The 22,137-nt window shown below is 40.4% G+C and overlaps 1 protein-coding gene across 7 annotated transcripts; it reads right to left on the bottom strand.

The window, feature by feature from the left end:
* Positions 1–742: 742 nt before the first annotated feature.
* LOC107805503 (uncharacterized) lies at positions 743–22,096 on the bottom strand. 7 transcript variants are annotated; one of them, XM_075226843.1, is made up of 5 exons: positions 20,842–22,088; positions 20,632–20,729; positions 19,593–20,118; positions 1,162–1,846; positions 743–1,077 (listed from the first exon to the last, which is right to left on the bottom strand). In XM_075226843.1, exons 3-4 carry the CDS (start codon positions 20,037–20,039, stop codon positions 1,199–1,201), a joined length of 1,095 nt encoding a protein of 364 aa, XP_075082944.1. In that variant the 5' UTR covers positions 20,040–20,118; positions 20,632–20,729; positions 20,842–22,088; the 3' UTR covers positions 743–1,077; positions 1,162–1,198. The 7 variants fall into 7 exon arrangements, with proteins under 7 accessions (XP_075082944.1, XP_075082945.1, XP_075082946.1 ...); XM_075226844.1 differs by having other exon boundaries at positions 19,593–20,091; XM_075226845.1 differs by having other exon boundaries at positions 21,982–22,079.
* Between the last annotated feature and the right edge of the window lie 41 nt (positions 22,097–22,137).

The raw sequence follows: 22,137 nt of genomic DNA, 5'->3' as shown, positions 1-22,137 counted from the left end.
GTATTCAAATCTTACTACACATCTTAATATTCAGATATTTTAATCTTAATACACATCTTCATATTCAGATCCAGACGTCTTAATCTTAAAAATAAATAAATGAGGCTTTAAGTGTCCCTTGCCAAGCCTACCTTACTTTGTCAAGTAGAATCAAGACCATGTTCCTTGCTAAATCTTTTCGAGGGTTAATACTCTGCTCTTCCTGGGTTGTCTTAAATTGACAATTACAGTTCAACAGCTCCTTCAGAGTTCAAATCTTCATATAGCAAGTTTAGCGATTTAGAACTTCTCTAAAATCCAGTTGTTTAGATGGATTTAGATGAGAATTGGTTAAATTTAATGTTTTTGTATTAACCAATTTCATTAATTGTTAATCTCCAAGACAATTGTGCATCTTGCCCCTTAGCATGATGAGAATATCAAAACTCAAGCAGTCAAGCTCGAGGACAAATAAAGCAGATACAATCAAACCTCTCTATAACAGTTTCGTTTGTTCCGAATATTTTTGAATGTTATATCGAAGTGCTATTATAGAGAACATATATTATAACATAACATAAAAATTAGTTCCGAAAAAGCTTGGCTTTTATAGAGAAGTGTTGTTATATAAGAATGTTGTTATAGAGATGTTATAGAGAGGTTGGACTGTAGTATCTTGTCGCACAAAATAATCTGCTGGAAGTTGCTTCCATTCAACACAACCACAAAATATTCAAATGACAAGTCTGGATACTCTCATGCATGCAGATGTGAATAAATGACTATTCTTAAGAACAGTTTATTCAAAACAGATGTAAACACAGCTTCAGTTGATATGTGGATCCACCTTTTTATGTATACAAGTGAGGATCATTACACCTGAAACTACATAGAGTACCTTTCCTGCAGCATATAAATCCTTATACATTCATAAGTTTCAAATGTGAGAAATACTAACAATAGTAGAACTTTCTTTACACAACTCTCAAATGCTTGGACTAGCTATTACTTGTATTAATCAAGCAGCTAAGCAATAAATGGCAAAACAAAAGAATGAGAAAGAACAAAGCAGGCGTGTCATGGTCCTTACCTTCCATCCTGCAAATGTGAAATACATCAGATCCACAAAATCTAAGTTTAATAGAGATAATAATTCACAAACAACCATGACATCTAAAGTACCTGATTCTTTAAGCAAGTAGAAGAACAGCAAAAGTTTTTACTCTGCAAAGCTGAGCTGTTTTCCAGCAGCTGCCAATTGTAGTAATGGGACGGAAAGGAAGAGTACAAGCCAGGATTCCCATGGTAATATTTTCATGATCAAACACATGTAGGAACCAAAAAACATAGATACTGTGATCTGAGGCCACAGTTTAAATGGAAAACTGCGTAAAATGGAGATAACAATAGCTAATGATGCTACGAAAGCTGTTGAGTTGAATAATATGAATGATGAAGTGACAGACGATTCTCTTTTATCTTGGACTATTCGACCTGTATCATAGTCAAAGATGTAACTAGCCTTGGCAGTGAAGCGCAGGAAGTCACACGCTGCTATAAGCGTTACAACAGCAAATCGAGTAGCCGCAAGCAGTAGAACATATTCTATCTTCACTTTGAGGGCAGCATTGGTGTTTACTTGTGATCTCCCCTTCTCATTCCCAGAAGAATGTACTGCAGAGCAGTTGCTGTCATTCTTCGCTATGTCTTTGAACTTGCCAACTCCAGCCTGCTTAGGGATCTTGTCTTCTCTCGTGTTGCTATAACTAAAAAGACGTAGATGGCACAGCCTGCTTAAGCATGCTCTGAAAGAACTAATGCCTGAAAACTTGGTGACTTCTGGATCACCAACAGATGCCAGCAACTTCTGCATCGATACAAATGGTAAACATGAGTAACTCTCTAAACTACTACACCCTTCCCCCAACTACCACCACCACCACCCGCCCCCACAAACAAAAGAAAAGGAATGAAATAGTAGTTATAGCTAATGTAACAACATAAAGCAGACAGTTTCTTTTTTTTAAAAAGGACTTGCCAAAGCATCCATTAGTGAAGTTTCAGTAACAACAAAGCTCATATTGCATGTCAACTTCTAGGAATATATACTAAAATCATGACAAAGAAGAAAAACACCTATGCGAAATATAGGGGAATTTCATAGGTACCTGGGCAACAAGAAAAGAAAAGTTATACTCTTAGGGGTTGTTTGGTATGCAAACAAGTAAAACTGAGATTATAATGTGGGATTATAATGCAGAAATTAAATAATAACTGAATTATTTAGTGGATATACTTTTAATGGCAATGTTTGGTTCTTTGGATTACAAATAAAATATACAAGGTATAATATATTTACATATACTTATTTTCACAACCCCAAAAGTTAGCTCACGAGAAGAGGATTATCCAAGACCATATAAGGAAGACCAAACTCATATCCTCAACCATGTGGGACTTGACACTCCCTCACACACCCAAGGGCCAAGACTGGACAACTAGTGCATGGATAGTATACACGAGGCCCAGCATCGAGAAACACAGCAACATGGATCGATGCGCTTGGCTATAATGCCATATGAAGATATGACCCTTGGGCCTAATTCAACAATACAAACTAACTCACGAGGGGAGAGCCACCCAAAACCATAACAATACATTTCCTCAACCAATGTGAAACTTGACACATCCCACACGCTCAGAACTAGCTTTCAGTAATTTATCTCATATAGAATACTAGAGGGATGATGCCCGTGCATTTGGAAAAGATAGTCGCCCGCATTTTAGAACTCTTGCGTAGAATGAAGCAAGATCTCCACCTGCCCATCTATTTGTCAAACCAGCAAAGGCAATAAGCAAAATACAAAGAATCTTATTTAACTATTGGTTAAAAATCAAAAAGGTACTTTTTCAACAATTGGTTTATTTGCTTTAGAAAGCGTAATGCTTACTCTGAGATGAACTAATGATCATGCCACAAATCCTTATCAAAAAATTTCAAGCAACAAAAACAACCCAAGTAAGGGGTCTGGGAGGGTAGTGTGTACGCAGATTTTACCACTACCCCATGGATGTAACGACCCGGTCGGTCGTTTTGAGAATTTAAATCTCGTTCGGCGGTGTAAGGACCAGAGCAGCTTCGTATTATGTGTATTGACTTGTGTGCGTGGTTGAATTCAGTTACCGAATGATTCAGAGTGATTTGGGACTTAGTCCCTAAAACGGAAGCTTAAATCTTAGGATTTTGACCGTAGATGGAACTGGGTGAAGACGACTCCGGAATGGAGTTCCTTCAGTCCCGTTCGCTTTGTTGGTGATTTTTGGACTTAGGAGCGTGTTCGGACTGTGAATATGAGGTTTGTAGCTGATTTAGGCTTGAAATGGCGAAAATCGATTTTTTAGAGATTTGGACCGGAAGTGGACTTTTTGATATCGGGATCGAAATGCGATTCCGAAAGTTGGAACAACTCCGTTATGTTATTTGGGACTTGTGTGCAAAATTTGAGGTCATTCAGACGTGGTTTGATAGATTTCGGCATCGGTTGTAGAAATTTGAAGTTCCAAGTTCTTTAAGTTTGATTTTGGAGGGTGATTCGTGATTTTAGCGTTTTTTGATATGATTTGAGTGCTCGACTAATATTTTCAAGCAATTGGCTATTTTGGAGGACATTGTTAGGGTGAAGGAGATGTTGTTTGAAGAAGAGCCTACAATTGAGAATAGGATTGTGCTTCAAAAGGCTCAATCTGAATTGAAGAAATACTTGAATATTGAGGAGCAGTATTGGAAGCAAAAAGCTGGGATGACTTGGTTTGCTGAAGGAGATAGGAATACAAGTTTCTTTCACAACCATGTCAATGGCAAAAGAAAGAAATTGCAACTGAAGAGGATCAAAAGTGGCAGTGGGGTATGGATTGAAGACCAGGAGCAATTGGCTACAGCTGCAGTGGACTTCTATCAAAAACAGTTCACAAATGAAGGTGATGCTTCTGAATTTCCCTTGCTCAATAATGTACCTTCAATGGTCACTATGGATCAGAATTTGGAACTTAGCAGATTGCCAACAATTGAAGAAGTAAGGGCAGCAGTTTTTGAGCTTAGTGGGGAGAGTGCTAGTGGCCCTGATGGATTCACTGGCTTGTTTTATCAAACATGCTGGGATGTTATTGGTGCTGATATACACAACATGGTGCTACACTTCTATGGAGGAGCTGCATTGCCTAAATCCATCACTCACACCAATCTAGTGTTGCTGCCCAAGAAACCTAGAGTTGAGACCTTCTCTGACTTAAGACCTATTAGTTTGAGCAACTTCATTAACAAGGTTTTGTCTAGGGTGTTACATGACAGATTGGAGATTTTTTTGCCATCTCTAATAGCTCCTAATCAATCCGGATTTGTAAAGGGTAGGAGTATATTTGAGAACATCTTATTGACTCAAGAAATTGTCACTGACATAAGGTTAAGGGGAAAGCCAGCTAATGTGGTGATCAAGCTTGATATGGCTAAGGCCTATGATAGGGTCTCATGGAAGTACTTATTGCATGTGCTAAGGAAGATGGGATTTTCTGAACACTTCTTCAACATGGTGTGGAACTTGATGTCAAATAACTGGTATTCAGTATTGGTGAATGGGCAGTCCTCAGGGTTCTTTAAGTCGACAAGGGGTGTGAAACAAGGGGATCCCCTATCTCCAGCATTGTTCATTCTGTTAGCTGAGGTACTTTCTAGGTCTTTGAATAAGCTTTTTGAAGACAAGTCATTTGTGGGATTTGGAATGCCTAAGTGGTCTGATTCTTTAAACCACTTGGCATATACTGATGATACGATAATCTTTGCATCTCTCATCCTCCCTCTTTGAGCAAGATTATGGCAGTGTTGGGGAACTATGAGAAGATAAAAACCAGATGATCAACAAAGATAAGAGTTCATACTACATGTATTCAAAGGTTGCTAATGGATTGTTTCAGGCAGTTGGAGCTATTACAGGATTTGCAAGAGGTAAATTCCCCTTCACATATCTAGGGTGTCCTATTTTTTACACTAGAAAGAGGAAGGACTATTCTGAGGATCTTATCAAGAAGGTGAAGGCTAAATTGTATTCATGGAAAGGAAAACTACTGTCATTTGGAGGAAAGGCAACACTCATCTCTAGTGTGTTGCAAAATATGCCAGTTCACATGTTATCAGTCCTTGATCCACCAAACAGCATCCTGGGGCATCTACATAAGACTTTTGCTAGGTTCTTTTGGAGCACAAAGGAAGAAGGGATAAGCAGACACTGGGCTTCATGGCAAAATCTTTGCCTTCCTAAAGAGGAAGGGGAGCTAGGTTTTAGGTCCTTAAATGATGTCTCAAGGTCACTGTTTGCTAAACTATGGTGGAGGTTTAGGACCACAAAATCTTTGTGGTCTAATTTCATGTGAAATAAGTATTGCAAGAAGGAGCCACCAACTGTGGTGCATTTTAGGGGAGGGTCTCATGTTTGGAGACAAATGCTGAATGCTAGGGAAGAAGTAGAACATAAGATCGTATGTGAATTGAATAGTGGAACAACTAATATTTGGCATGAAAATTGGACTGGATTGGGTGCACTTTATCATGTATTACCTGAAAACTTTCCAAACAATGAAGGTCTTCAGGAGGTGGCAGAACTGCGGCAAGGGGAAACATGGGATGATCAGCTGCTAGATCAAACTTTCAATGAGGAAATTGCAGAACATATAAGGCTAAATGTGCACTATGAAGGCAGTGAGGGATATTGGGATAAGCCATACTGGATGCCAACTCCTTCAGGCAAGTTCAGTGTTAGCAGTGCTTGGCAAATATTAATGCATAGGGCAGATCCTAATCAGGAATTCAAGTTAATGTGGATTAAAGATTTGCCATTCAAGATATCCTTCTTCTTGTGGAGATTGTGGAGGCAGAAAATAGCCACCGATGACATGTGGAAGAGGCAAGGGCAAATGGTGATGTCTAGGTGTTGGTGTTGTCAGCAGCCCCACGAGGAATCCATTGAGCATATATTTGTCACAAGTCCTACTGCCTCCAAGGTATGGAACTTGTTCATGGGGCTGCTGGAATTTCTGTGCAATTGATTCAATTGAAGCAGATTATAAGGCATTGGTGGTATGCTCAGTGTTGTCCGAAATTAAAGCCACTATTTCAAGCAGTACCAGCTATCATCACTTGGGAGCTGTGGAAGAGAAGAAATGCAGGTAAACATGGTGGTTCAATGTCCACAAATAGGGTGATTCATGAGATAAATAGGACATTGCATCAACTGGCAAGGGTGAGGTATGCTTGGATCCCTAATATTCCATTGTTATGGCCAGACATCATTCAATACTTTGAAGGATATAAACCTATATTGATCACTACAAGAGTAACATGGCAACTTCCTTGTCATGGTTGGTACAAATGTAATACTGATGGAGCTTCAAAGGGCAATCCTGGACCTAGCTCCCTAGGCTTTTGTATGAGGGATGATGAAGGTGATGTGGTGTATGCTAGGGCAGTAGACCTGGGAGTGACAACTAATGTGGTGGCTGAAGCTAAGGTTATTATTCAAAGGTTGGAATATTGTGTGGAGCATGATTTTCACCCTCTCATACTGGAGACTGATTCATTGGTGATGAAGAAGGCGATAGAAGGGGAATGGAATCCTCCTTGGGTAATTGCAAAGGATGTGAAGAAAATTATAGAGATGAAGGACAACTTCAATATGATCTTTCAACATGTGTTCAGAGAAGGCAACTCAGTGGCGGATTTTATAGCTAACATTGTGTTCTCTTTTGCAGGTACATCTGAGTTTCATTCATTCTCTGAACTGCCTAGTGCAGAGAGGAGGTTGATCAATCTAGACAAATCTCAATCACCTAACCTTAGGATTAGGATAGCAAAGAGAAGAACCCCAGATTGATGGCTTCACAAGATTGGACTCTGCACAAACTGATATGTCCAAATGCTAGGGAAAATGCTGAACCCATCATATGATATTTTTGGAGATTGTTGAATCATTTCTCAGTGGTATTAGCATGCTTTCAAGCTCAATCTGAGAATGGTTTAGCAATGTTTTGAATGATGTCTACATTAAAGGTTCTAGTAGGGAAGGATCTGAGCTTACAAGATCACAAAAAGGCACATTCTCAAAGGATGGCCTTTGCCCTGCAAAGTCTGCTTAAAGCCAGATCATTCCTGGCTTTTGCCTTGTAAAGCCAGCCTAAAGTCAGCTCATGCCTGGCTTTTGCCTTGTAAAGCCAGCCTAAAGTCAGCTCATGCCTGGCTTTTGCCTTGTAAAGCCTGCCTAAAGCCAGCTCACGCCTGGCCTTTGGCCAGCAAAGCCTGCCTAAAGCCAGCGCATGCCTGGCCTTTGCCTTGTAAAGCCTGCTTAAAGCCAGCTCAATCCTGGCTTTTGCCTTGCAAAACCTGCCTTGCATGTTTCCCTATTCCATTTTGAGAGTGCTGCCTTCACCCTCTTGATATTGTGCTTGAACATCAAAAACTGATCCCTTATGAAATCAGCTTCCCAATTCTGCCTCACCACATCCATAAATGTAGCATGCTTTGTCCAAAAGTTCAAGAATCTGAAAGGCTTGACAAAATTGGTTGTCTGCACCCCACATGTCATTAGCAATGGTGCATGATCTGATCCAGTTCTGATTAGATGCTCAACTTCAATAGTTGGCAACATGTTCTGAAATGGCAAATTCACAAAAATCCTTTCCAATCTCTTGAATATACACTCAGTATTGGATCTCCCATTCCATCATGTGAATGGACTTCCTTTGTACCCTTGCGCAAACAAACCACAAGAGTTTACACAAAATGCAAAATCCTCATATTCAGGAGGGTGTACTGGAAATCCCCCTATTTTCTCATCTTCATGCAATATCACATTGAAATCCCCTCCTACCAACCATGGTAATTCCATATCACTTGCTAAATAATACAAGTGATCCCACAAATCCAACCTCTCTGTTGCTGAACATTTTGCCTAAACAAATGTCATCATCATGTGCTGCCCCAGGTCATGGTGAAACACTCTCACAGTCACTTGTTGCTCAGTATCCTCCACTAATTCCCATTCCACCACTGCATCGAAGAACAACCATATTTGCCCATTAATATTTGTATAAGCAGTCTCCATATTCAACCTCCTTTTATATCTATCAATGAGTCCCTTCTTTTGAAAAGACTCCATCAATGCAACTACACAAAAATTATGCTCCTTATTCATATTGATCACCCTAGGAAAGGCCTGTTGTGTATTCACAGACCTTAGGTTCCATATTAATTTTTTGATCATCATCATTTAGATAGAGAAGCTGCCCTCCTGGGCATTATTCTTGAAGGTTGTGGTGGATCTTTACTCTGATTCTTCTTAGTTTTTTTACCTCCTTTAGCACTAGTTGTGGGTGATAAATTCCCTTCCCTAGCCACTTGTTTGAAGTTTTCGGCAATTGATTCATCATCTCCTTCATCCTCCATTGGATTTTGTCTCAATAAGTCTTCATCAATTGGTGTCACATTGTGTGTAACTAAATCATGTAAATGTTGTAGAGGAGTCTTAATTAGAACATTAAGATGTAGTTGCATGGTTTGATCAGTGCCAGATTCCATAGGCACTTCCTCTATTTCCTCGGATGCTCTTGGAACAATTGCCCGCTCATCAGCCTGTTCATACTCCTTGAATTGTAGCTCATGGACATACGCCGGAACACCATCTACATAGGCCAAAATCTCTCCAATGGCTCTATGGTTGAGGTTTACTGTAGCTGCCTCATCAGGTGAACCTGGCTTTAGGCCTGGCGTCGCCCGCCTAACGTTTGGGGAGCCTGGCTTTAGGCCTGGCGTCGCCAGCCTATCAGCCTGGCTTTAGGTCTGGCGTCGCCAGCCTATCGCCGGGTGAGCTTGGATTGTTGTCCTTCTTCACCTTGTCTTCTATTGTCTTTGTTTTGCCCAGCTGATCATTCTTAACCTCAACTGCATCGCTCCATAAGACCTTTGTAGAGTTTACCTCATCAAGATCCTCCATCTGCCCAGAATCTTTAAAAGTTTGAGATGGAATCGCATGACAAGATTGGTTTGTAGTCACATTGAGTTGTTTTAGCTCATCTTTGCTAGTCCCAAACCTTCTATGAACCCAGTCGATTGTGGACTGAATCCCAGAAGGAGTAGGACCATCTTTAGAACTAAAGACTGGTTTTTCCCCCACCAAAACCAGTTGGTTGTTCTCGTTTATATCACTTTGTTCCTCCTCTAATACTGCAAATTTATTCCTTGTTTGAACCTTGTTTGTCTGATCTTCTTCGACCTCCATCAGTGCAAAGTTATTGTGCACCTGTTGTACACCAGCATTCACTGGCACGATTGCATTGCCAGTTTGCCCTTATACTCGGGTTTTGTTATTTTTGTTGGTTCCCCGATTATCCTGAACTTCCTTCCACTGTGCACCTACGTTCCCGACTACTTTTCCACTCGTGAGAATCATTAAAGGGGTAATGTGACTTTTGGTTTTTCCTTGTTCATCAACAGCAGAATTCCAGTTGTTCAACTCAGCAAGATCATTCCTTTTCTTGCTGCTTCGATTCTCAATAAGCTCGGGGTGGAAACGCCAACATTCAATTTCATCATGTCCTTGTAGTTTACACTCCTTACAATATTTTGGTAGCATGTCATACTGAATTCTCACCCATTCTGTTCGAACACCACCAGAAGCTTCATCGTCAATATCCAATCGCACCTTTTTAGGTAGTTCGGCCAACAAATCAACAAGAACTTTTACTCTTGAGCAACTCGGCCTAGTTTTGTTTGTAGTTGCCGCGTCAAGACACACTGGCCTTCCCACAGCTGTAGCCAAAGAAAACAGAGTTTCCTTTACAAAAAAGTAGGCAACAGTCCAGGAAAAGAAATCCACGCCATCGCCATCGGAGTTTCTTCACCCGCCTTAAATTTTGCATCGTAGATAAGAGTACGCAATTGGTATTCGTACCCATCTTTGGCTTTGATGTAGTACGTACTCTTCGATGTGAAATCGAGGAAATCTTGCCATAGAGTTAATCTAATTAACACATGACGATCTCTAAGGAATCCGATATTACACTCACCTTTGATACCACATTGAGTTGGAATTATTCGGCGAAGCTCGTGAATCTCCGGAGAACCATATGAAAGCTTGCCAACGATAGCATATTGGAGGCCTTCAATCACGTTCATTCTATCTACTTCTGCCTCTGTGAATTTAACCACTGGTTGGCCATTCAAATACACTGCTCGTCGTAGTGGAATGGGTTGAATTGAAGCTGCAGCAGTAGCCATCGCTGGAGGATTTAAAGAATTTGATTTCAAAATCTTAGAGTAATCTAGAGGGGCTGGGTTGGCGTTAGTTGTTTTATGTTGTTGTGCAATGCTGGGGAGGGCAGACCAGTCGGAAAATCCGGCTGGTCGCTGGCCATTGAAGCCTAAAGCTCCAGCTTGTCCACGACTTTTAGAGCTCGGATTGGACAATTATTATTATTTTTTTATTAAAGGGATTTTCAGAGAAAATCTTTTGGGTAACGATTCTTAACTCCTTTATGGTTATATTCCACTAATCTATGGTTGATTTCATCATTTAAATTTCGGATTTGGAATGAAAATTTGGGAAAAATGGGAAGAAGTTCTTCAACTAAGATTTTGGGTTTGATTGAGATTTTGAGATCGGATTTGGATAATTTTGGTACGAGTGAACTCGTGAGTGAATGGGTGTTCATATTTTATGACTTTTACCCGATTCCGAGACGTGGGCCCGGGAAGACTTTTTGGGGCGATTTTCTAATTTCTTGTTTTAGCTTTGATTTCATTAATTAGATTAATTTCTTATAGTTGTATTTATGGTATGTAATTGATTTTGCCTAGATTTGGGCCATTCAGAGTCGGATATTCGTGGTTAAGGCAATGTTACTGATAGATTGAGCTTGGTTCGAGGTAAGTATCTTGCCTAACTTCGTGTGGGGGAACTACCCCTTAGGATTTGAGTCTTCTATGCTAATTGTAGTCCGTGTACGCGAGGTGACGAGTACGTGCCCGCACTTATTTGTGGAAATTGGCCTTTTAGGGATTCTTAGGTTCTTGTATTCACTAAATATGCAGTTGTTCTCGTTATGATAACATTTCTTAAAATTCCGGTTTCACTTCTACCTGCTTTAATTGGAATTAATTGCTTCATGATCCACTCTTGTTGTTCATTTGATTCATATGTTCCATAAACTGAAATGGTTATCTCTTCTATTGTCATGTTGTCTTTTTCCCTAACTGTTTATCTTTATTTGAAGTTATAATAGCCAACCTTAAAAGAAGTTAGATATCCTATATGTTAGTGACTTGTCCTTATTTGAAATTATTCGCCTTTCGTTAGCTCCCTCGTTGCCGAACCGTACCTTGTGGACCGTGTTACACGATATTTCCTTTCTTGCTGAGTTATTCTTATTATGACTAGCATTATGTATTGTTGCTACTTCTTGTGAATTAGTTCCTCCGTTTTCTTGAGTTCTGGAATTTCTGAGTTGACTTATTTGTTGTACTATTGTATTATTATCACTCTTGTTGTTGTATTTGTTATTGTGATGCAAGAGGTTTCTGCCGTGTGGTTGTGGTTATTGTGACGCACGAGGTTTCTGCCGCGCGGTTGTTGTTATTGTGACGCACGAGGTTTCTGTCGTGCTATTGTTACTATTGATATTTGCATATGCGACGTGACAAGGCGGGATATATATATATATATATATATATATATATATATATATATATATATATATGGGTTGCGCATGTGGCGAGACAAGGTGGGAATATTGTTATGCACGTGTGGCGGGACAAGACGGGAACTTACTTTATTATTGCACACGTGGCGAGACAAGGTGGGCTGTGTCAGGGATTGATTTGTGATGATTCGTGATGGCCTGGGGGCATTCTTGTTGTTGATATTTGTGTAGTGGTACACTTACCTGCGTGAGCTTTATCTTGTGAAAGCTGTGAGAAAATATTCTACGTGCTGTCCGTTCTTTTTCCTTATGCTTATTTGCTGGTATGGACTATGTTAGGACACTTGCACAAGCATACACGTAGTTAAAGCACTCTTATTGGAATAAGAGGTTTTCTTGATATTGTTGAGCATAGATGCTCACCCTTGTTTACTTGCCTTCTATGTGAGAATGACTTTATTGGCACGTTAGCTGTCAGTGCGGTTATGAGGTATTATGAGGGCACAGGATGCCAAGTGTTAGGATTCAGGTATTGAGACCCGTGAGTTGTGATTTGTCCGAGGTTCGGTACCTCATGGAGTTTGTTGACTAAAACCTGATGTAAAAGCGGTTGTAGTTGCTGAATTATTACTTGTTTCTATTGTATTTGTGATTCCGGATTTAGGTAGTGTTCCATTCACTTTTCTGTGTCACTTTTATGGTATTCCGTTGATACTTGTTGTTTCCTTTCTTATTGAAATTACTGTATTGTGAGCCATATTGCATAGTCTTTATGTAGATATCATATTTCTATTGTTCCTATACTTATACTTGTTCCGTTTATTAGACCAGTGGGTATCTTGTCTGTTCCTCGTCACTACTCCACCGAAGTTAGTCTTGAACACCGCTGTGGTGTGCTCATTCTACACTTTTGTACATTTTTGTGCAGATTCAGGTATTTGTTCGTCAGTAGTTGTGCGGGTCGTTGCTGTAGAGACTCAAGGTAAACCTGTTGTTGCGTTCGCAGGCTTCAGAGTGACCTTCAAGTTTTCGTTTTGCACTGTTTATTCTTATTGCTAGACAGTTGTATTTGGAAGTTTTCTAGCAAACACTCTGTAGAGCTTATGACTTGTACTACCGGTTTTGGGAATTGTAAATTTTAAGAGATTTCTATTTCAAATTGTCACATGTATTTAAATAATGTTGTTGTCTCAATTAATGTTATGCTTACCTAGACCCTAAGACTAGGTGCCATCACGATACCCAAACGGGGGAGAAATTGGGTCGTGACAAGTTGGTATCAGAGCTCTAGGTTCATAGGTGCTATGAATCATAAGCGAGTTTAGTAGAGTCTTGCGGATCGGTACGGAGACGTCTGTACTTATCTTCGAGAGGCCACGGAACTATTAGGACAATCTCACTTCTTTCATTCCTATCGTGCGAGCTCATTGATCTCGGAGTTTGAATTTTTGTCATTCCATTCTCTCACAGATTGTGAGGACACGAGCTGCAGTTACTGATGACGTTGTCCCCGGAGTAGATGTCGCTAGGGGCATAGGCAGAGGCCGGAGAGGAGCACGCACCGCAGCTAGAGCACCTACCAGAGCAGCAGTTGAGGAGCCGCCAGTAGTTCCAGTTGGGGGGTAGGTACCGGAGGCGCCTGCTGTCACCGTCGGACTTCAGGAGACCTTAGCACAGTTCCTGAGCATGTTTGGCACATTGGCTCAGGAGGGGTTGATTCCGGTTGCACCAGCTATTTCACAGACCGGGGGAGGAACCCAAACTCCCGTCGCCCACACCCCAGAGCAGCGAGTTCATGTTGGTCAGGTTCCAGGTGTCGTGGCGACACAGCCTGTGGTTCCAGTTCAGCCTGTGGGCAGGGCAACATCATCTGAGGAAGAGCAACTTAGACTTGCAAGGTTCAAGAAATATGACCCTCCTACATTCAGTGGTTTGGCTTCAGAGAGTGCACAAGGTTTTCTGGAGGAATGTCATCGCATTCTCTGCACTATGGGTATTGTTGAGACGAGTGGGGTTGCTTTTACTACGTTCCAGCTTAAGGGAGTGGCTTATCAGTGGTGGCGGGCCGATGCAGTTTCACTTACGTGGGTTCAGTTTTCAGAGATGTTCTCGAGAGAGTTTGTACCTCAGTCCCTTCGGGATGCATGGCGCGCGGAGTTTGAGCGGATGTGCCAGGGCACTATGTCAGTATCAGAGCATGCTGTGAGATTCAGTAATTTGGCCAAACATGCACCTGCTTTGGTCACTACAGTTAGAGAGCATGTCCGTAGATTCACTGAGGGGCTCAGGCATGATATTCGGTTCAGCACGGCTCGAGAGTTGGAGTCGGATGTCTCGTTTCAGCAGGTGGTAGGGATCACTCGTCGTGTAGAGGGCATGTTGGATCAGGAGAGAGAGGACAGGTGGGGCCATGAGAGAGAGTACATGCGAGATTAGGAGAGAGAGGACACGGAGGCAAGGAGGCCTCGTAGACCGGAGAGATCTACTAGTCCTTATTTTGGAGGCAGGGTACGATATGGTAGAGGTTTTATGGGTCAGCCAGTTCAGTTTGTACTTCAGGCTTCGCACAGTGTTTTAGGTGCTCATGGGTCTTAGAGTATCTGTACCGCACAGTTCCCACAGCCACGTCAGCAGAGAGGTTACTTCGAGTGTGGAAATACCAGCCATAGGGTGAGAGATTGTCCTAGACTCCGGACAGATGTGTCACAGCGGGGTATTCAGGCGGGTAGAGGGCGCCCAAGAGGGGAAGGCCCGGCCAGTTGATGTGTCTCATATAGTAGGCTGGAGGCTGCTACGCCAGATGATGTCATACATGTATGCTTTTAATTTGTTACATAGGGGCACCATTCGTATTTTTAATCGGTTCTGCTTATCGGGGCGAGTGCCCCTATTTGTTGTCCCACCTATGGGTGAGTTCATGACTTAGTATTATGTTTATGTGTTTGCCCATGTTGGGAGATTCTATGAGTGATAGCCGTGTCTATCGTTGTTTTAATTAATTATTGAAAGTTACGAGACTAGAAGTGAATTCATGTGGTCTATTATGGCAGGTTTGATGTGATTCCTCAGTAATTTGGTTACGATTTGTGATTTGATACTCTACTGGGTGAGAGTTCAGTAAGTGTTGTGATTTTATTGGCAGAATTGAGTTAGTGGAAGATTTCAATTAGTATGATGTGTATTCGGCTTGTGATTCAGAGTTGAGGGTGAGACCCTCGTGATTTCATGTGATTCGATATGTTTGAGCGGCGCTGCGTGCCGCGGTGGAAAGTTATATCAGGATGAGATTCTTGTGATTTGTTCATATACTTTGATTTTTCCTTTTAAATTGATTCGTAGTATGGTACTGTTAGAGAGTTGTGCATGTCGGGCTTGTTTGATATTTCTCTTATGTGTTTCTCTTTACATATTCAGTCATTTTCGTTATGTGCTTCTTGAGTTTTAGCTTGCGGGGTGTGTGCCCGGTGGTGTCAGTTGTGACTTGTTGATCTGAGTGTATAGTTATGAGGTCTTCGTGTTCCTTACATCATTGTCAGCGTTGTGGAGGTTTGAAATGGGTTGCTAACGGATATGAGACTAATTGTCGGTGCTGGTTTTGCTTACGGGCAGCTATTGTGATTAGAAATGTTATTATGGGCCTATGGGTGGTGTGTCATGATTATGGTCGTACCTTGTGGGTGTAGGCATGAGTTGTGGCAGTTGGTTGAGACTGATACGGTGATACCGGTTATGGATTTAGAATAGGGTCTTTTGAAGATAAATGGAAGGTGAGAATTTTGACTCTAAGGCTTATCGGTGTTGATAGAAAGGATAAATTACAGTTAGGATGGTGTCATCAGGCTTATGTGGATTGGGGTGACGTGGGGTCGCCCGCAGGTGTATGTTAGATATGTGCATTCAGTAATTTGAAGACTTCGAGGCGATTCTTGGCACATTCGAGGACGAATGTTTGTTTAAGAGGGGAAGGATGTAACGACCCGGACGGTCGTTTTGAGAATTTAAGTCTCGTTCGGCTGCGCAAGGACCTGAGCATCTTTGTATTATGTGTATTGACTTGCGTGCGTGGTTGAATTCAGTTATCGGATGATTCAGAGTGATTTGGGACACTTAGTCCTTAAAACGGAAGCAAGTCTTAGGATTTTGACCGTAGTCGGAACTGGGTGAAGACGACTCCGGGATGGAGTTTCGTCAGTTACGTTAGCTCCGTTGGTGATTTTTGGACTTAGGAGCGTGTCCGGACTGTGAATCTGAGGTCTGTAGCTGATTTAGGCATGAAATGGCGAAAATCGAATTTTTTGAGATTTGGACCGGAAGTGGACTTTTTAATATCGGGGTCGGAATGCGATTCCAAGAGTTGGAACAACTCTGTTATGTTATTTGGGACTTGTGTGCAAAATTTGAGGTCATTCGGACGTGGTTTGATAGGTTTCGGCATCGGTTGTAGAAATTTGAAGTTTCAAGTTCTTTAAGTTTGATTTTGGAGGGTGATTCGTGATTTTAGCGTTATTTGATGTGATTTGAGGGCTCAACTAAGTTCGTATGGTGTTTTAGGATTAGTTGGTATGTTTGGTTGAGGTCCCGGGGATCTCGGGTGAGTTTCGGGTGCTTAACGGATCAAAAGTTGGATTTGTGTTGGTGGTGAAGTCTTTAGGCATTTGGTACTTTCGCACCTGCGGTAGAGAGACCGCAGATGAGGGATCGCACGTGCGTAGAGGTAACCGTAGAAGCGGAAAAGTGGAGGAGTACCATGGGTCGCAGGTGCGAGGTGAATTCCGCATCTGCGATGCCCGCAAATGCGATTGAGCGATCATAGGAGCGGTGAAGGACCGCAGAAGCGGACATGGGTCCGCATGTGCACACACGCAAGTGCAACCCTTTGATCGCAGAAGTGGACGCTGAGTTTTGAGTGGAATCCGCACCTGCGATGGGAATTCCGCAGGTGCGGTGACGCATATGCGAAGGCAGGTTCACATATGCGGAATAACCGGGCAGAAAAAGAGAAATTCGAGGGTTTGATTCCCATTTCGATTTTGGGACTTTGAGAGCTCGCAATGGGCGATTATTTTTTTTTGACTTGAGGGATTTTCAGAGAAAAGCTTTTGGGTAACGATTCTTAACTCCTTTATGGTTATATTCCACTAATCTATGGTTGATTTCATCATTTAAATTTCGGATTTGGATTGAAAATTTGGGAAAAATGGGAAGAAGTTCTTCAACTAATATTTTGGGTTTGATTGAGAATTTGACATCGGATTTGGATAATTTTGGTACGAGTGAACTCGTGAGTGAATGAATGTTCATATTTTGTGACTTTTACCCGATTCTGAGGCGTGGGCCCGGGGAAACTTTTTGGGGCGATTTTCTAATTTCTTGTTTTAGCTTTGATTTCATTAATTAGATTAATTTCTTATAGTTGTATTTATGGTATGTAATTGATTTTGGCTAGATTTGGGCCATTCAGAGTCGGATATTCGTGGTTAAGGCATTGTTACCGATTGATTGAGCTTGGTTCGAGGTACGTATCTTGCCTAACTTCGTGTGGGGGAACTACCCCTTAGGATTTGAGTCTTTTATGCTAATTGTAGTCCGTGTACGCGAGGTGACGAGTACGTGCCCGCACTTATTTGTGGCAATTGGCCTTTTAAGGATTCTTAGGTTCTTGTATTCACTGAATATGCAGTTATTTTCGTTATGATTACGTTTCTTAACATTATGGTTTCACTTCTACCTGCTTTAATTGGAATTAATTGCTTCATGATCCACTCTTGTTGTTCATTTGATTCATATGTGCCATAAACTGAAATGATTATCTCTTCTATTGTCATGTTATTTTTTTCCCTAACTGCTTATCTTTATTTGAAGTTATAATTGTCTCTTCTGTAATTGTTCATCCTTAGTTGAGGCAAAGATTACCCCTATACTGCTTATTCTTAATTGAAGTTGTTGTACCTCTTTCTTAATTGGCCAACCTTAAAAGAAGTTAGATATCCTATATGTTAGTGACTTGTCCTTATTTGAAATTATTCGCCTTGCGTAGCTCCCTCGTTGTCGAACCGTACCTTGTAGACCGTGTTACACAATATTTCCTTTCTTGCTGAGCTATTCTATTATGACTAGCATTCTCTATTGTTGCTACTTCTTGTGAATTAGTTCCTCCGTTTCCTTGAGTTCTGGAATTTCTAAGTTGACTTATTTGTCGTACCATTGTACTATTGTCACTGTTGATGTTGTATTTGTTATTGTGATGCACGAGGTTTCTGCCGTACGGTTGTGGTTATTGTGATGCACGAGTTTTTTGTCGTGCAGTTGTTGTTATGGTGTTGCACGAGATTTCTGTTGTGCTATTGTTACTATTGATATTTGCACATGCGGCGTGACAAGGCGGGATATATATGGATATATATATATGTTGGTTGCGCATGTGGCGAGACAAGGTGGGAACATTGTTATGCACGCGTGGCGAGACAAGGCAGGCACTTACTTTATTATTGCACACGTGGCGAGACAAGGTTATGTGAGGGATGGATTTGTGATGATTCGTGATGGCCTGGGGGCATTCTTGTTGTTGATATTTGTGTAGTGGACTTACCCGCGTGGGCTTTATCTTGTGAAAGCTGTGAGAAAATATTCTACGTGTTGTCCGTTCTTTTTCCTTATGCTTATTTGTTGGTATGGACTATGTTAGGACACTTGCACAAGCATACACGTAGTTAAGCACTCTTATTGGATAAGAGGTTTTCTTGATATTGTTGAGCATAGATGCTCACCCTTGTTTACTTGCCTTCTATGTGAGAATGGCTCTATTGGCACGTGAGTCATTAGTGCGGTTATGAGGTGTTATGAAGGCACAGGATGCCAAGTATTAGGGTTCAGGTATTGAGACCCGTGAGTTGTGATTTGTCCGAGATTCTAGAGTTTGTTGACTAAAACCTGATGTAAAAGTGGTTGTAGTTGTTGAGTTATTACTTGTCCCTGTTGTATTTGTGATTCCGGATTTAGGTTGTGTTCCATTCACTTTTCTGTGTCATTTTTATGGTATTTTGTTGATACTTGTTGTTTCTTTTCTTATTGAAATTACTGTATTGTGAGCCATATTGCATAGTCTTTATGTAGATATCATATTTCTGTTGTTCCTATACATATACTTGTTCAGTTTATTAGACGAGTGGGTGTTTTGAGTGTTCCTCGTCACTACTCCACCGAGGTTAGTCTTGATACTTATTGAGCACCGCTGTGGTGTGCTCATTCTACACTTCTGCACATTTTTGTGCAGATCTAGGTATTTGTTCGTCAGTAGCTGGGTCGTTGTTGTGGAGACTCAAGGTAAACCTACTGGTGCGTTCGCAGGCTTCAGAGTCACCTTCAAGTTTTCGTTTTGCACTGTTTATTCTTATTTCTGGACAGTTGTATTTGAAAGTTTTCTAGCAAACACTCTGTAGAGCTTATGACTTGCACTACCGGTTTTGGGAATTGTAAATTTTAAGAGATTTCTATTTCAAATTGTCATATGTTATTTAAATAATGTTGTTGTCTCAATTAATGTTAGGCTTACCTAGTCCCTAAGACTAGGTGCCATTACGATACCCAAACGAAGGGAAATTTGGGTCGTGACAATGGAGTAGAGAGGCTGTTTCTGATAGACCTTCGGCTTAAGAAAACGAAAAAGACAAAAGAGAATATATCAGTACCATCAACAGAAACCATAGAAATAATAAATCATTATAAGAAACCAAAAAATAGTTGAAACGCAATATAATAACCAGTAAAGAAAAACAGGTGAATAGCGAGAACACAACATAAACCACTAGAAATCTAAGACAATCCTATCAGTCTATCCCCGCACCCGGAACGAAGTAGAAAAAATGCTCAATTACCTCATAATCTACAACCCTAATGCTCGATCTCCACACCTTCCTATCAAGGGCCATGTCCTCGGAAATCTGAAGCCTCGCCATGTCTTGCCTGATCACCTCTCCCCAATACTTCTTAGGCCGCGTTCTACCTCTTCTCGTTCCCACCAAAGCCAACCGCTCACACCTTCTTACCGGGGCATCAGGGCTCCTCCTACGCACGTGCCCAAACCATCTAAGTCTCGCTGCCCGCATCTTGTCATCTATAGGAGTCACGCCCACCTTCTCTCGAATATCTTCATTCCTAATCTTATTCATCCAAGTGTTCCCACACATCCACCTCAGTATCCTCATCTCTGCTACTTTCATCTTCTGTATATGTGAGTTCTTAACCGGCCAACACTCTACCCCATACAACATGGCCGGTCTAACCACCGCTCTATAAAACTTACCTTTGAGTATCAATGGCATTTTTTGTCACACAGGACTCCAGATACTAACCTCCATTTCATCCAACCCAACCCTATACGGTGTATCAAAAAATATCATGCTACAAATAAAAGAAGAAAACATGAATAATAAAGGAGACAAAAAACTGGCAGAGAGGAAACATTGCATATAATATAAATAAGCATATCACAACAGGTTAAAGGATATAATAATATTACAAACTCTCATTGTTCCTCCAGCGTTATATATGATATACAAAAAAATTAGAAGCTACTCTTAAGCAACAAACTCAAGGTTCAAGGAAATAGTTCGTACCAAATAGTGTTCTATAGAGCTCTCCCATTTCCTTGACATCTTGTTAATTTTTTCCATTTTCCAAAACTTTCCCTAGCATCAACACTTCTCTTTCTTTCTATTTGTTGTTAGTTTCTTTATCTTTAACTTTTTTTTTGATTACTCATATTGAAAATATTTCAACACTATCAGCTGTATTTAGATTTTAGTACAACCAATATAAACACTTGAAACAGAAGCTTCGGAATAATATTAGATCAAATGCCAAAGTTACGTATATAAAAGTTTCAGCAGGAAAATATATAAAAGTTACATATACCAGCCTCTTGCAACGCAACTTATGAATAGCGCAACGGGCATAATACATATGTCACCTACATTTGTATAGTCCATAGTCCTGAAATCACCTCAATGGCCCTACGAGAACAAATGCATGATATATTGGCCCCGCCAAACAGGTAGAATAAAGAAACAAAAATCTCAATAATTTGCTAATAGAGGAGGAACAAAAATACTTAGCACCACATACCAATATCTTATCACTCCCAAAATCACAAAGTGCTAGCTCATGTGTGTGAGGAATTAATCCACAAAAACAATATAAGCCACAAACAATCAGAGCCGAAAGGCAAGAAGTGAAGTGATAGAAAAACATATGTTATCAGACAATCAACCATGCAAGTCTATTTAACCAAATATGGTTAACTATATTTTACAGCTTAATATAATCTTGAAAATGTACTTTTGAGACTGAAATTTTATAACACTCTAATCAATATTCTTAAAGCATGACACTTCTAATATACACATGAACAAATGAATAGTTCTAAAATGAGATACAAAAGGATGGAAGGAAAATTAGTATAGTGAACAAAATGTTTAGTAGCACGAACACTCCTAAGAAGCGGTTGACTCATAAAGCAGAATATTCGCCTTCAAGTGCAAACAAAATAATTTTAAGGAAAAAATTCAACTCAAGCAACAAATTTGTACAGTAGAATCAAGATTTCTTCGAAATAATTCAACTACATGAACATAATTTTTAAGAAATCAACTTATATTCATCTTTTAAAAGAGAAGATCAAATCATTGATAAAACTCAAAGCAACATTGAGAATTTATTTAAGAAGCAATCAAATCTCAAGCAAATATGTTCACTAAAATCAATATTTTGGCAAAAAACAAGTCAACTAAGCTTAATCTTCAAGGAAAAATCAACTGAAGTTCATCTTCTTCAAAATAAAACATCAAATATAATGACAAACTATTCAGTTTAATTAAAATCTCATAAAAATAACAAAGACAAAATAATAACTTTAAAGAAAAGAAAAACCCAGTTCAAGAATATTGGGGCGATGCAAGTAAAATTGCTTGATTGCGAGGAAAAAACAACACACGAGCAAATCAGACAAAATTACCAACATGCACGAAGAAATTCCAACAAAAACAACCCAAAAGAAGAGAAAAGCTACCAGATACCCATAAAAGTCCAATTAGGAAAAATATGTATGCATTTGCCAAATTAAGATTAGAGGAATAATCACAAGAATGGAAAAATACAGCACAACCCGGAGATAGCTTTAAACCCAAACAGAAAATATTAAAAAAGAACAATGCGAAAGACGCAGAGAGGAGCAAAAGGGAAGGAAGAGGATCACAAGTAAGAGACCGTTGATTTTGGATTTTACAAAGAGAGTGTTGATTTTGGATTTTGAATTAAGTGAGCGTGTGGGAAATAGAAACGAAGAGGAAGAGATAGAATTAGGTGATGGCACACGTGGTATGATGGAGAAAAGAAGTATAAGACACATATGTAAATGTGAAA

The sequence above is a fragment of the Nicotiana tabacum genome, chromosome 12 (assembly GCF_000715075.1).
Source record: "Nicotiana tabacum cultivar K326 chromosome 12, ASM71507v2, whole genome shotgun sequence".
In the NCBI taxonomy this organism is placed as follows: domain Eukaryota; kingdom Viridiplantae; phylum Streptophyta; class Magnoliopsida; order Solanales; family Solanaceae; genus Nicotiana; species Nicotiana tabacum.
Note: the sequence above shows the minus strand (reverse complement) of the source record. Positions and strands in the feature narration are given on the sequence as shown.